Source organism: Hyla sarda, chromosome 2 (genome assembly GCF_029499605.1).
Source record: "Hyla sarda isolate aHylSar1 chromosome 2, aHylSar1.hap1, whole genome shotgun sequence".
NCBI classification, from domain to species: domain Eukaryota; kingdom Metazoa; phylum Chordata; class Amphibia; order Anura; family Hylidae; genus Hyla; species Hyla sarda.
The window spans coordinates 371,150,189-371,167,300 of NC_079190.1; the positions used below are offsets into that span (position 1 = coordinate 371,150,189).

The following is a 17,112-nucleotide window of genomic DNA, read 5'->3' on the forward strand; positions in this document are numbered from 1 at the left end:
TGATGCCAGGTGGTCTAGTGGTGTGGATCGCCCCCCCGCAGCGCGACCTCGGGCGAGCGATCCACTGTGGAGGTAGCCGGAGGGCTTACCTCTGCTTCCTGCTGTCCCGTGGCTCTGTCATTGTTAGAGCCTGGCTTGACTAGGCTCTATCAATGGAGCACAGATCAATCGTGTTCAATAGAACTCTATTCATCTGTCTGAAGAATCTAATGATTCCACCTTAAAGTCCAATAAAGTGTATAAAAAAAAAAAATGTTTTAATAAAAGTGTAAAAAAGACACAAATCACCCCCTATTCCTATATAAAAACATGTAAACATAATAAAAATAAACATATTTGGTATCAATGCGTGCGTAAAAATCACAATATATAGTTTTTGAGACAGAATTGGGATATATCGCAATATATCGTCTCGTAAACAGAATCGGGATATATCGGGATATATAGTATCGTCATACGTGTATCGTGATACATATCGCATTGCCAAATTCTTGCTGATTCACAACCCTACTAAAAACATTCGTTATTATCCGTTATTGTCTGTTTTTTTATGATCCATTTTTTGTACTGAGCATGCTCAGCACAGCATTACAACCAGGAAGTCACATGGAAATAAAATAACGGACATAAAATAATGGACTATAACGGGTCATAACAGATGGCACATGTCCGTAATTTTGACAGAATGTCCGTTAAAATTGGTTATCAGTTATCATCCGTTGTATTCCGTTATTTTATCAATTTTTTCATGACCCGTTATTGCTGAATAACGGATGGCAGAATGCAGGAACATAACTGTAGTGTGAAAGGGAGGTAGTTACGTTTGTTATATCAATGCAAATTTTTTTTTTTTCCTTTTAAATAAATTAGCAAAGATTTGTAACACTCTCTTTTTACTTTGTCAGTATGGGGTAATAAGTGCAGAATGATGGGGGAAAATGTTGAAGATCTGTCAACTTAAAAAAATAAAATAGTGGCATGTGGCTGATCACTTACCTCAATCCCCCTCCCCCATTCCAGATAGCGTTCGTTAGCCCATCTGACTGTCTAACTACTCTGTCAGATGGGCAAGAACGGCATTATACAGTGTGCAGAATACATACACAATGGCCAGGGCCTGTATTGAGCTAAACTGGAATAAACACTGTGGTCATTCAATATGTACGCCCCAACGTCCTAGTACACTTCACACATTGTATAGTTCAGTCCCCAGCCATCTGACAAAGGATCTAGACCAGGGAGGTAATTGCGATCACAATACTATAATCAGGTTCCTCCCCAATCTATACATGCCACTATGGCCTTTTTTGTCTTTTTCAAATAGATCACAGGTCATCTTTATTTTTTCTTTTAGTTTGGTACAAGGCCGCAACATAACAAAATGTGGGAACAGTAAAAGGGTCTGAAAACTTTCCAAATGTACTGTACCTTAATGTCCAGGTCACTTATCAGGATTTTTTGCTCCTCTATATCACGGTTATAATTGTCTTGGGCTTCTGTCAGTTTAGAAAGTTTTTTGGCATTTTCTTTATACTTTTGAATATCTTTTTTAGATCTATTGTGTAATTTAGTAAGTTTCAGCTCTTTCTGTTGTTCTTTCAGCTGAGTTATTTCTTTCCTATAGAGATACAAGGTTTTGGTGAGTGATAGATCATGACTTCTAGACAGTGCAACTGAATTTATAAATGTACAGGTAAAAGAATCCAAAAGAGACTGCACTCACCGTCCATAATGCTTTATTCAGGTGCGTGTAGGCATATGGCAGCAGAGGCAGGGGCACACCGGTGTGCCCCTGCCTCTGCTGCCATATGCCTACACGCACCTGAATAAAGCATTGTGGACGGTGAGTGCAGTCTCTTTTGGATTCTTTTACCCGTATTGCATACTTGTTGTGATTGGCACCACCCACATCCACACCCGCTTCCAGCCTACAGCAGTATCCCTCCCCCCTTCTCTATTCACCCTAGTCCTGCATGTGCCGGATTTTTGTTTCTCAGCCATCCATACCTGAATTTATAAACGTCTGTCTGTTTAAAGGGGGTGTCTAGTGGGAATAGATGGATAGATTTTTTTAAATTTATTTAATGGACAGAAAAACATAAAAATAAATAAAAATTATAAAAATTATATAAATAATTTGGTATCGCTGCATCTGTAAAGACCCGACCCTGTCCATAAAAACCTGAACAGTGAACACTATTATTAAAACCTAAGAAAGAAATTCGACAAACTTACAACTTTTTAATAACGTTGCCTTTATAAAAATGAAAATAAATAAATAAAATAAATCAAATACAATCAAAAATGGTGTCTGTAGGTGATCTGACACTTATCCCCTATCCTGCGCATAGATGATATGTTACTTTTTGCTGCACAACCCCTTTAACAAAAAAAATTTTAGTGGTAAAAATGCAATAAACCATAAAAAAAAAAGTGTATGAAGTAGGTATCGCAATAATCGTGCAGAGCGCTTTAGGGCCACATATGAGATATTCTTAATACATCAGAATTAGGAGAATAAATATTGAGTTGCATTTTTACCGTCAACACCTACTGTGGTACATAAAAATGATCAAATTGGAAAATTTGCAATACAAAAAATATAAAGATTTTTTATTCCACTTCAACTATGCAATCATTTTTCTGAATTACTAAACTGTAATTTTGAATGCTTTGAGGACGCAGTTATTTAAACATGTGGTGATGAATGGTGGTTTATTGTTCAGTTCTCAAATCTACTTTAAAACTAAACTGGTTCCTAAAAATTTTGATTTTGAAATTTGTTGTTAATAACTTCATTTTACTGCAGAGTCAAAATACAGCCCTAAGATTTTAGAATAGGAATTACCAGCCATTTTTCCTTTGAGCTCTAATTTGCCTTTTCAAAAACAGAACAAGATATTGGCCCTGATTTACCGGCGGAGTATAATTTTCTTTGTGGTTTTTTTCCAACAGATATTTTTCCACAGTATTTACATTTTGCACTTTTCTCTACATTTGGCTCTTTTTACAATTGCTCTGAGCTCTGGGGTTTTCCAGAGCTCAAATCCACCAAATTTTCAGCGAAAACCTTAGTAAGTGATTTTTCAAAAATGTTGGGCCACATCCCATTTTCAGGTTTTCTAAGTAAAATGGAGAGTTGGCCAGTTTTTGCTTTTTTAACGCAAATTCTGGTGCAAACACAATTTGTGGCGCAATGAGACAAAATCTGGCGCACAACCTGACAAAACAGGTCAGGTTTACAATAGTAAATCAGGGCCACTGTGTGTAAACATAGTGTTAGACAGTTTTAGTAAATTTGCCCCAATGTGCTCACTCTAAATAGAAATCGATTTTATATTTAGAATTGATATAGGTCAATGAAATGGAAACAAACACTTACTGTTGACTAAGTATATGATGTCTTGTCTGTTTTTTGAAGGACTCTTTTGTCATTTCAACCACTCTAAAATGCTCTTGTAATGCTTTCAAGTTCTTTTCAGTAGGTGGAGGACCTTCCTTTTCATCAATTCTTGGTAAATGCCAACTGTGCTTCTTCTCAGTTTGCATTTTTGTATACTGGAGAGTGGAGACATATAAAGAATTTGGTATTATTTGGTTACTTGATTATTTGGTTATAATTTCTGTTCATGAACATATTCTTCAATAGAACTTGCGTGTTAAAGGGAATCTGTCACCAGGTTAGCCCCTGGTTACCTGCTGGTATTGGGCAATACCCCTGGTGACACTAATCACTATGCCACCATCTCTATTTCAACCAGCTGGGCTGTTCTTGAGAAAGATTAATAACTAGGAATATGCACACTACCTTGTTTGATGCACTGGCGCCGTTACCCTGCCCCTAAGTGCACCGCTACTCCCACCCGCCAGTTACGCTACCTTGGAAATATACATAGGCCTCCCCTTCAGTGACATAGTTTTAACTGACACTTGCATGGCAATGATTGGCATGGCGGCCCTTCATTGTTACTGTGCACGTGCAACTTCAGCATTTGTTATGGGAAAGATTGACATGCAACAGAGCCGCTCTGGTCTTCACTTCCATGTGTACTTGCTAAAGTTGCTCTTGCACAGTAACGATGCAAGGCTGCATGCCGAACATTACAGTACAAGCGTAACATAGAACTACATCACTGAACGGGAGGTCTCTAAATATCTAGGGCAGGCGAGAGTAGTGGTATACTTAGGGTCAAGGTGATGCCCCCAGTGCACCAATTAACATAAATTGTACATTCCTGTTTATACACTTTTCTCAAAAGCGGCGCAACGGATTAAAACAAGGGAGGTAGCCTAATTATCAGTGTCACCAGGTGACAGATTCCATTTAAAGGGGTACTCCCACCGTAGACATCTTATCCCCTATCTAAAGGATAGGGGATAAGATGTCTGATCGCGGGGGTCCCGCCGCTGGGGACCCCCCACATTATTGCATGCGGCACCCACCTGTTTTTTCACCGGAACTGCTGGAGGGTCTGAGTCGCGACTACGGGAACGGAAGTCCGTGACATCAGGACTCCGTCCCCGTGTGACGTCACGCCCGTCCCCTCAATGCAAGTCTATGGGAGGGGGCGTCTAGGGTGGGAGTGCCCCTTTAAGTCGAATTCACACTGCTATTTAAAATACAAAACACACTAAAATGGTGAGTAGAGGTCCCAATAGACCAAAATAACTTACTACACCAAGGCTTAGCCCAGTGTACATAAAAAATGCCCCAAATAATGTGGTGACCACAAGTGGATTAAAAACCCCATATTGCTGTGCTATCTTGCTTGCAATGTAAATTAGCATATACTTTTCTCATATCCTATACAGAGACTGCAGAACTCTGATGACGAGAATGCAGCCGCCTTTCTTTTCCTGCTCTGGACAGAGCCATAAACTTTCATTAGGAGTCCGTCCTGGTCACGTGACACAGAGCCAGGACAGAAGGCACTAAGCGTGCACTTCTCCTGGTTTGTTTTGCTGATAGGTCTTGTTTAAAACTGATAAAAACTTTTGACATATCTCAACATCAGTAGAAAAAAATTATGTATGGGACCACTTATAATCTATTTCAAGGGTACGGCAATCTTGCAATGAAATAGCATAAACCAACAGAGAAAGAAGTCCATAAGAAACTATACGCACACCGTACCCTTGGAACAGATTTTCACAAAATGTCATAGGTGAGACCATAAGTACCAAATTTAATAGGGTAATCTGGCTGAATTAATTTTTATTTATTTTTTTCCAAATCAACTGGTTCTAGAAAGTTAAACAGATTTTTAATTTAAAAATCTTAACCCATCCAGTACTTATCAGCTGCTGTATGCTCCAGAGGAAGTTGAGTTCTTCTTTTCTGTCTGACTACAGCGCTCTCTGCTGACACCTCTTTCCATGTCAGGAACTGTCCGGAGCAGGAGTGGTTTACTATGGGGATTTGCTCCTGCTCTGGACAGTCCCTGACATGGACAGAGGTGTCAGCAAAGAGCACTGTGGTCAGACTGAGAATAACTACTCAATTTCCTCTGTAGTATACAGCAGCTTCAAACCAACTGGTGCCAGAAAGTTAAACAGATTTACAAATTGGAGTCTGAGAGGGGTTGGAGGTTGGGAAGAGGGTCCCACACATATCATAACAACTCAATGACTATACAAAAAAAGAAGGTAAAAAAATAGAGGCTCTTAGCGCACTTTTTGATCAAAACGTGTCCCCCATCCACCACGCGGAGGTGGCCTCATTTCGGATGTGACCCTAACACTCATTTCACTCACCTCTGCTAGGCATGTGGCCTCTGACTGGGTGACATTCTGGATCCACTATCAATTTAAAAACCTCCTGTGAAAAAGGGGAGGGGTGCATGGCTAAAGAGGGTGCCACTCCCCATAAATTGGACATGTTTTGATCAAGTGCCTCCATTTTTTGACCAAGTTTGCTGCTGCAACCTTCTTTTTTGTATACTCTGTATTTGCCACAGCAGTGTGCACCCGTGTATTAGGTAGTTGTGCTGGCTAGGTTTCTTTTTGTTTTTGCTGTGAAATTTAGGGGGAGTGGCACCCTCTCTAGCCGTGCACCCCTCCCCATTTTCACAGGACGTTTTTAAATTGATAGTGGATCCAGCATGTCACCCATTCAGAGGCCATATGCCCAGCAGAGGTGAGTAAAATGAGTGTTAGGATCATATCCGAAATGAGGCCACCTCTGAATTGTGGATGGGGGACACGTTGGATGGGGGACACGTTTTGATCAAAAAGTGCGCTAAGAGCCTCCATTTTTTACCAAGTGTGCTGCTGCAACCTTCTTTTTGTATACTCTGTATTTGCCACAGCAGCGTGCACCCGTGTATTAGGTAGTTGTACTGGCTATGTTTCTTTTTGCAACTCAATGACAATGTCTAAGGTGACATATCAATGACATATTTTAGATTTCTTATCTTTTCATGACAGTGTTTCATGACATTTGAAGTATAGAAGCCTCTGAAATCCCAAATGAATAGAATTTTAAACTTACGAAATGACTTTTTCGAGCAGAAGATGTGAAATTCATAATACCCGGTGGGCTAGATAATCGGTGTTAGAAAGTGCCAAGGCTGCACCGGGAGCAACTGAAGCCTGGTAGATAAAGATTCCGCTCCATTGTTGCATCACCACCCTTTACCACACTGGATTCTATTGGTCTAGCTTTGAGTCATGAACTCTATGGTTACCTCAGCTATAACCTAGTGTAACATTTTTAGAGTCATCAAATGTACACCTGTCTCAGGTACAATGTATACTACAGTATATAAACTATATAGTAGGACAGTGTTTCCCAACCAGCGTGCCTGCAGTTGTTGCAAAACTACAACTCCCAGCATGCCCGGACAGCCAAAGGCTGTCCGGGCATGCTGGGTGTTGTAGTTTTGCAACAGCTAGAGGCACCCTGGTTGGGAAACACTGTAGTAGGACTTTAATAATAGGCACTTTATTGAGTATTCCCTAAACAAAACAAAAGTGTAATATTATTATTCATTTTATGTTCACATATCACTAGTCAACACTTTTTTGGAAGAAACCCAAGGCTGGTCTGGCTGACGTGTAGAGATTCTCCCCATCCTTATATCAGGGACAGAGGCAAAAATCTGTGCAGAAATATTGTGCTGCATATGAATGGGGTTGTGATGACCTAATTCCCTTTGGCGCAGAGTCCGCCAAAAAAAACGGTATTGAATGCAGCACCTGTGAACGCATTCTTTACCTCCATATTTTCACCTATTTTGTATATCTCATATGCTCCTAACTTCAAACCAAGCTGAAATGGAGACTTATCCTTTCAAAGGGCAAAAATATCAAGTTATTTTATAGATATAGTTTATAGTTATATATAGAGTCTCTTTGTTGCCCATAGCAACCATTCACAGGCCAGCTTTCATTTTACCAGAGCTATATGTGAAATACAAGCTGAGCTGCGATTGGTTGCTATGGGCAACAAAAAGAATCTTACTACGAGGGTTTGTTTATAACGTCGGACCTTCTGCCAGTACAGTAAACCTTCAACTTACAATGGTTTCAACATACAATGGTCGTCCTGGAACCAATTTATATTGTAACTTGAGGGACCACTGTATTTAAATGTGGAAATGCTGCGGGTATAGGCGTGGCAGAATTCTCGCAGAGGAAAATCCGTAGCAGAGTGTGTTGACTTCACTGGGGTCTGCATAGGATCTGCCCCAGCTCTTCTGCAGCAGAAAACTTGCAGGAGATCTGCCTGTGTGAACGTGCCCTTAGACAGTGACATAAAACGCCCCGTATTCAATTGTCCCAGATTTATCAAGCTGTCAGAGGACAAAATCTGGTTGAGCCTATAGCAACCAATCACAGCCCAGCTTTCAACTGCTCTGGTAAAATGAAAGCTGAGTTGTGATTGGTTGCTGTGGGCGCAGATTGATCAATTTGAGCCAAAGTCTGCATTCTATTGGTCATGTTAAAGGGGTAGTCCAGGGAACTAAACTTATCAGACACTTATCCCCTATCCAAGTGTCTGATCGCAGTGGGTCTGAACACTGGGTATTACCCGCTCTCGGCACGCTCCAGTCCCCACCTTCCTGGACGAGTGCAAGCGACAGCCACCTGAGCCAAAAATCAGCTGCAGCAATGGCTCACCTCAGCTGGTGATTGGCTGAGCAGACTGTCATATACAAGTGTGGGGGCTCTACGTAAAATATAAGAGACCTAAACCGAGGATACTGCGTTTCACATACCCATGTGCCAAATAGATACTGATTTAAAAAATGTTAAAATAGCAGTCCTACTAGGCTAGGAAGAAAATTTAGAATAAGGCAGAATAAATAGAGATGAATAAGGCTGCATTCACATCACGACTTCTCCATCCGACCTGAGAACACAATTTGTATAACTTAAAATCGTATGAAATCGTATATAAAGTCGGATCCATTGACCTCCATTAAAAAAATTGGATCCATTACACACATCCGATTTGATCCGCATCCGATTTCACACGATTTTTGTTCGGGTCTGAAATCGGGGTTGACCACGATTTCAGACCTGAACAATAATCGTGTGAAATCGGATGCGGATCAAATCGGATGTGTGTAATGGATCCGATTTTTTAATGGAGGTCAATGGATCCGACTTTATATACGATTTCATACGATTTGAAGTTATACAAATTGTGTACTCAGGTCAGATGGAGAAATTGGAGAAATCGTGATGTGAATGCAGCCTAAGAAAGAAAGGAAGTGTCTGATAATAAGATATAAAATCTAATGACATTTATTGAATAATACAGTGAGATCTGGGGGCAGGGCTCTTGCCGCAGACAGCTCACTAAAATAGAATGGTAAAAGTTAATTATAAACATTTAAAACATGACGGTAAAATAGTATTGCACTTAAACGGTGGGACAATGGTGGGGTTTATGGTCCAATGTATGTAATAGGATATGTCCAATAGACAGTTTTTGCAGCTCTGGAGGCTCGCAGTTACGAGCCCACTGAGTATACTTGTATGCACAGTAGTGCTAAAGATCTATCCTCTATACCCCGACGGCACGGGGACAAAGTACAAGAGGGAAAATAGATCAGAGTCCGGCACTTAGTGCCTCTTACCGGCTCCGGCGAAAGCAGTTATATGCACATAGCAGCGCTTAACGGTGATCCGGATTGATGCCTCTCAGCCCCGGCAGCACGGGGAAGGTGTAGGAGAGGTGAAGATGTCCGGTACAGATGGTTATTGCGTAGTCCGCTGGAGCGTATGGCAGCGCAGGAGGTCTTTGGTGTGGCATCCCTCTCTACCCCGAAGGCGCGGGGAGAAGCTGAGAGGGGAGTAAAAGACCAATAGTGGTGGACAAATAATCCAAATAGTCCCCACTCCTTGCAAAGGCAGTCTTGGAACAGACGCGTTTCGGGGAGCAGCCTCCCCTTTTTCAATGGTGGATATGCAAAGACTGTTTTAAATGCCAAGACTAGTTTTAAACTAACTTTTACCATTCTATTTTAGTGAGCTGTCTGCGGCAAGGGCCCTGCACCAGACCTCACAATATTATTCAATAAATGTCATTATATTTAATATCTTATTATCAGACACTTCCTTTCTTTCTTATTTATCTCTATTTATTCTGCCTTATTCTAAATATTCTTCCTAGCCTAGTAGGACTGCTATTTTTCCATTTTTTAAATGAACAGACTGTCACTTGCGCTCATCTAGGAAGGTGAAAGCCATAGCGTGCCGAGGACAGGTAAGTAGCACAGGCCCCAAACGGGAGATCGCAGGTCCCAGCAATCAGACACTTATCCCCTATCTTGTGGATAGGGGAAAGGTTTCTGAGAAATTCAGTTCCCCAGGGTACCCCATTAGCTTTTTATTTGTCAATTCCCAATATGGCTTTTTCTTTGTAACACATGTAAGCCCCTGGAGTCTTTTTACTGATAAAGTTCACATCATGATTTATGCCTATAAAGCATGGATAGGTTGAGAAACAGCATATTCATGCTCGGACAGGCATGAGACCCGTTCATTTTAAAGACCCGAGTGTAGACAGCAATGGGCACCAAATGGGTACAAAAACGTGTGACCCTACCCTAAGGGTGTATTCACACGTACAGGATCCTGCGCATATTTGATGCGCAGGGTTTAAAGCTGCAGATTTTATGCTGAAGATTTCAATGTAAACTAAATGATTGAACACAGCTGCAAATCTACAGCTTCAGATCCTGCTCATCGAATATGTGCAGGAAACTGTACCCTAAAATGTATTCTCATCTTACCAAATTATAGCAGGACGCTAGGATATGCCATTGTGTTCCGATCGGTGGGGATCTGATCTCTATGACCGTTCTAAGAATTACAGAGCCACTGCCCTGGTTTATCACCATCCAAGATGAGATGAGACCCCATTCACTTTCATGAGTCCCAGTGCCGCATGATCACAGGAGTACGACACTGTGATATTTGGACACTGTGATATTTGGACACTGTGATATTTGGACACTGTGATATTTGGACACTGTGATATATGGACACTGTGATATATGGACACTGTGATATTTGGACACTGTGATATTTGGACACTGTGATATTTGGACACTGTGATATTTGGACACTGTGATATTTGGACACTGTGATATTTGGACACTGTGATATTTGGACACTGTGATATTTGGACACTGTGATATTTGGACACTGTGATATTTGGTTGTGTGATCAAAAATCATGTAGCCCCCGCGGTAAGGATTTCTTTTAATGAACGTGAGGGAAAAAGGCAAAAAATAAAAAATAAATGCCCACACACACTTAGGGTGCATTCCCACAGGGCGTATACGCAGTGTATTTGACGCTGCACAAATTTTACGGCAGCAGCGGGAAATACGCTGCGTATCCCTTGCTCACTATACACACAGGGCTTTCCGGCGGCAGCCCTATGTGTGTAGTGAGTTTTGGAGGCGGGGCCGTGTGCCGGCGTGTCTGTGACGCGCGGCCCCACCTCCAAAACTCACTGCACACATAGGGCTGACGCCGGAAAGCTCTGTGTGTATAGAGAGCGAGGAATACGCAGCGTATTTCCCCGCTGCTGCCATAAATTTTGCGCAGCATCAAATACGCTGCGTATACGCCCTGTGGGAACGCACCCTTACATATTTTTTTCATCCTATAGAGGTCCATGGGAGTAGAGTCACCTTAAATTAAGTGAATAAACGCCACAGCCAAAAAAAAGCTACAGTTTAAAAAACAAAACAAGAAAACTGCACTGACTAAAAATTGCCACTCAGGGTAGGGTCATGTGTCAGATTTGCTTTTGGTATTTTCCTTCCCACTCAATTGGTAGCAAAATCAGCAGCAGAAAATGTGCAGCGAAATACGGCACGTGTGACCCTACCCTAAAGGGAAAATAAATACAACAGACAAAAAGGCCATGTAAGTAAAGTGTTTCCCCTGTTAGAAAACATCTAACCACAGTGTTTTTGTGGAAAAGAACAAACAAACAAAAAAACAACACCATATTGTTTTAGGGGAAAAACTTGTGAGAATCTATGTATCTATGGAAAATAATAAAATAGTGCAGATTTCACATGCTGACATCTAGTGGCTACTCACATACACTGCACTTACTACAGTGGTTTCTAAGCTTCATAAACCTGCACCTTGCATCATGCTTGGGGTTCATTATTATTATCATCATTACGCCTGCATGCATGCTGGGGGTTGTAGGTTCACAAAAGCTGGAAAGTGGACACCATGGGGAGATATTTAAAAACTACTGTAATTTCTGTTACAGTGATATTAATTACACTTTTTTTTCACATTTTTAAAGGTCTCTTGTGCTGCTTTGAAAATATGCGAGTTCAATTTCGTGCCACTTTTGTTCCCTTATTGCGCCAACATTGCCAAATTTGGCGCAAATGTTTTTTGTTTCCGCCATATTGGATTTTTAAGCGCCAAAATTGCTGAGGTTGGTGCCAAAATCAGTCATTTTGGCACCAAATTTTACATCCCCAAAAACAATAATAATAACATTTTTCAATAATAATTATTTTTCATTAATTGAATAAATAACACCTTTTCCCCCAAATAAATAAATAAATAAATAAATAATACAACAATTTCTGTGATTTCTAAACTAGCAAAAAGCTGGTGAAATTTTTGATGTAAAATGGACTCTCACCCCCTTATCATGTAAACCACACCCACTTTTGCAAAACTGGTGTGACTAGTATATGGTGCACCATGTTTTAGGTCCCGTGAGAAAACCGCATACAGGGCAACAATGAGCCATTGAAATACATTACATGCAGGACGCATACGGCTGGGATACGGGAGCGCCCGGTTTTAGCCGTCTATGGTCCCATATTGGTAAAAACGTAATGAGAAACCAGCCTCTTCAGACACGGAGCGATCTTCGCTCTGTGCAGCTGATGACAAGTGGGTGCTGAAAGAGAGATTGTGGGGTCTCCAGCGATGGGACCCCCGAGATCAGACATCTTATCCCCTATCCACTGGATAGGGGATAATATGTCTAGGTGCGGAGTACCCCTTTAAGCTAAAATAGGGTCGATGTTATTGGTGCTATAGTGACAGTATACATTGTACAATGTCTCAACAAAACAGCTGGTAATAGAATAAATAAGCCACAAAAATAGTGAACAAATGGGCCATAAAATTACAGCTAAAAAAGACTGAGTTCACACAGACACTGTGCTCCAACCTGTTCTGGGTCCGTTTGGTCCTTTTTCTGCACCAAAAGGACCAAGAACAGCCCAGAGCACAACTCACATCGTCAGGTCCCGACCAATCTCATTGACTTGAATGGGGTCTGTTGAGGATCCAGTGTTTTATCAGAGTTGAGCAGAAAAAGAAAAGGACATGCACTATTTTTCCACTCAATTCCTGCGGTTCCGATGGAGCTCCATTTATTGGAGCCAAACAGTGTGAACAAGCCCCTAAGAAGGCTGTGCAAAAGTTTTAGTTTTTTTTAATTCTCATTTGGTTTTAGCCCATAAAACCTTTTTTCCCCTGAAGGACCACTCTAGCGCAGTGTTTTATTCCCCTTCCAGCATAAACCTGGCGAGCGTAAATGGCTGCCCTGCTCCCCCTCTTACTGGAGTGCTTAGTTTTTCCGACAGGACTTTGTTTCCGCTCTTTGCTGCTCTCCAGTGTGACCAGACGATTTACACTGGGATTTGTGTTAAATCCGGAAGCGTAACTATGATGCTGAGCGTCTCATAGTTACACTGGCAAAGTTACTTCAGGTCCACACAACAAGTCTTGTGTGAATGGACAATGTAGCAGGGCCCTGAGCTGGCATCCTAATGTGAGCGCCTGGTAAGGGGGGGAGCAGCGCAGCCATGTGTGTGTTGGGAGGGAAATGTTGAGTTGGAGTGTCACTTCAAGAGTAGGGTCAAACGTGCAGTATTTTGCTGCGTATTTGCTGCTGCGTATTTTCCTATCAATCAATGGGAAGCAAAATCAGCGGCAGAAAATATGCTTCAAAATCCAGCACGTGTGACCCTACCCTAAGGCTGGTTTTTATGTCACATTTTTGCATCTTAGTGAAATGTCCTGTTTTTCTTTCAATAAGGCTCCTTTTACACAGAAGGCCTAGCACTCATTTTATGACAGAATTACAGTTGTCCCTGACGGCTGAACGCACCAAAACATTCACATTATACACAGGAGTAACTGCGTTCATGGGGTCAGCTGTGGGACAAAAAATACACCTCAGTTTTTATGCTGATGGATTCATAATACAATGAATTGTGTGCTCGGTATGAATGGAAAGCAAGCGCTTACAAAAATGGAAAAGACATATCCGGAGCGGACAGAGGGCGCGCCACTACCAGGTTAATGAGACCTTAATACTATTCAGCATGTGCAGTCGTGCAGAGACCAGCTTACTCTGCGACGTCCTAGTCAGCAAATAAACTCATTGGCATATTCTCCCAGAGCCAGGGCCCCATAGTGCCACAGGGAACTGAGCTGTGGAGCAGCATGTGTGAGGGCACTTGGAAGGGAAATCAGGGACTTCAGGAAAATGATATAATACATTTCAGTTTTTCCCATTTTTAATCCATTTCTGACTATAAAAACGTAGGGGCAGCAGGAGATGCCACCCTCTCTCCACTTCCCTTATTAGAATGCCAACTCCATTTGTGCTATTCCTGAGATGCCATCATATAATAGTAATAATATTTCTGGGCGTAGTGGTGCCCTCCTGGCAGCATTGTTCTTAATGCAGGCGGCTGTGCGTCTCTGGTGTTCTGCTTCCCCTCAGGAGGAGCTCCTGCATGTACATGCAGCCTGTGCGTTCATACAGCATGAGCCATGCACTGAACACACTAAAGGGCTGCCTGTATGCACAGGAGCGGAGCACCGTCTAAGGCTTTGTTCACATGGTGTAATGTCTGCACAGAAAATTTCTGTGTTAACCTTCCACAGGCAGCGGAGTGCCGGCAGAACATACCAGAACTAGGAACGCTTGGAAATGCACCGTCTAGAGATGAGCGAACTTACAGTAAATTTGATTCTTCACGAACTTCTCGGCTCGGCAGTTGATGACTTATCCTGCATAAATTAGTTCAGCTTTCAGGTGCTTCGGTGGGCTGGAAAAGGTGGATACAGTCCTAGGAAAGAGTCTTCTAGGACTGTATCCACCTTTTCCAGCCCACGGGAGCACCGGAAAGCTGAACTAATTTATGCAGGATAAGGCATCAACTGCCGAGCCGAGAAGTTCGTGACGAATCGAATTTACTGTAAGTTCGCTCATCTCTAGCACCGTCTTATAGACGACAAAACCTTTCTGAGCAGAATCCTCAAACACATTGAACAGGTTCACCGTTTTTGCAGATGCCAGAATCGGGATGTTGCAGAAAAGGAGTTAACATTTTAATGAGGGAAGTGGAGGAAGGGTGGCATCTCCTGCAGCTCCTATGTCTTTATAGTATGGATGAACACATGCCCCGTCCATTAAATATTCATGCCCCTCTTATAGTCAGGCACTGACACAACCCCTATTATAATAAAGTCCCCATTCCTGTGATGGATTGTTGTAATTTTAGAAAAATGGGTGGCATTGATCTATGTAATCTGCATTGTACTAGCAGATTTGTTACGGTAGCCTCAGAGGACTAGAGAATGCCTCCGGCTACATCAGAGGTGCCGAATGAACCACTAAACCACCAATGACATGGCATAGAACTGTATAGATACCACAATCAGTATTTACAGTATATTGACTGATATTTGGATAAGGTTATATTGCCCAGGAATGCCAAATGAGACCCTCTTTTCTGTGGCTGTGTTCATTTTTTAAATGTTCTTGTATGATTTTATCATGAGTTTAGATTACTAAAAAACAGTATTTTGGTACTTTTACAGTCCCATGTAAATTATTTTTGTAGTTATTTTAGTTATTTTTTGTTCGTTTTGATAGCGAGCTGGCTTCTCTTTACTGCAGTTGCACAATCTCTGCAAGGATGTCCCCTGCAAGGCGCTATGTGACCTGAGCCGACACAAGTCACAGAGAGAGTCAGCAGTATATCACAGCCAAGATTGAGGATAACAACATCCCTGGCTGTTTAAACCTTAAAGGAGAACTCCGGAATAGGAAAATTATCGTCCATACTGCCGACAGTAAAAAAATAAAGCTGTACATACCTTCCTTCACTCCCCTGGTGCCTCCGGTAACCGGCTCCTGCCAGCGCCGCGATCCTCTTCCTGGTTGCCGGTGGTCGGCGAGTCATACTGCGCTCAGCCAATCACCTGTCCACAGCGAAGCCCCGACTCGGCCGGTGATAGGCTGAGCGGCAGTGTGAGAACACTTCAAGACACACAATTCTTCACTACACCGGCACCTGCTGCCGGGGCCGAAAACGTCACACTGCCGCTCAGCCTATCGCTGGCCGAGTCGGGACTTCGCTGCGGACGGTGATTGGCTGAGTGCAGTATGACTCGCCGACCACCGGCAACCAGGAAGAGGATTGCGGCTGAGGCCGGAGCAGGTTACCAGAGGCACCGGGGGGAGGTGGGACAGAAGGAAGGTATGTACAGCTTTACTTTTTTTACTGTCGGGAGTATGGACAATAATTTTACTATTCCGGAGTTCTCCTTTAAGATGCCCTTTTAATAGTGAAAGTGGTATACAAGTGGTTAGACAGAGGTAGGGATCACTTTCACACACTGAGCCTGGCATGAGAAGGATGAATATATAGGAATATGACTACTGGAATAATATATTACCTATATATCACTGGGTGAGTATACAGGCAGCTGACTACTGGAATAATACAATACCTATATATCACTGGGTGAGTATACATACAGCTGACTACTGGAATAATACAATACCTATATATCACTGGGTGAGTATACAGGCAGCTGACTACTGGAATAATATAATACCTATATTATATATCACTGGGTGAGTATACAGACAGCTGACTACTGGAGTAATATATATCACTGGGTGAGTATACAGACAGCTGACTACTGGAATAATATATATCACTGGGTGAGTATAGAGGCAGCTGACTACTGGAATAATATAATATATATCACTGGGTGAGTATACAGGCAGCTGATTACTGGAATAATATAATATATATCACTGGGTGAGTATACAGGCAGCTGACTACTGAAATAATATAATTCCTAAATATCACTGGGTGAGTATACAGGCAGCTGACTACTGGAATAATATAATATATATCACTGGGTGAGTATACAGACAGCTGACTACTGGAATAATATAATATATATCACTGGGTGAGTATACAGACAGCTGACTACTGGAATAATATAATATATATCACTGGGTGAGTATACAGGCAGCTGACTACTGGAATAATATAATATATATCACTGGGTGAGTATACAGGCAGCTGACTACTGGAATAATATAATATATATCACTGGGTGAGTATACAGGCAGCTGACTACTGGAATAATATAATATATATCACTGGGTGAGTATACAGACAGCTGACTACTGGAATAATATAATATATATCACTGGGTGAGTATACAGACAGCTGACTACTGGAATAATATAATATATATCACTGGGTGAGTATACAGGCAGCTGACTACTGGAATAATATAATATATATCACTGGGTGAGAATACAGGCAGCTGACTACTGGA

General features: G+C 41.9%; 1 protein-coding gene across 4 annotated transcripts in view; it reads right to left on the bottom strand.

Annotated features, from left to right (window-relative positions):
- LOC130356634 (coiled-coil domain-containing protein 63-like) overlaps window positions 1-17,112 on the bottom strand; it is a 136,072-nt gene that overhangs the window by 109,145 nt on the left and 9,815 nt on the right. For all 4 annotated transcript variants that reach the window (XM_056558415.1, XM_056558414.1, XM_056558413.1 and 1 more), the window contains exons 2-3: window positions 3,383-3,558; window positions 1,429-1,618 (exon numbers count right to left, since the gene is read on the bottom strand). In XM_056558415.1, the coding sequence (XP_056414390.1) occupies window positions 1,429-1,618; window positions 3,383-3,558 (366 nt within the window). The remainder of the gene's footprint in view (window positions 1-1,428; window positions 1,619-3,382; window positions 3,559-17,112) is intronic.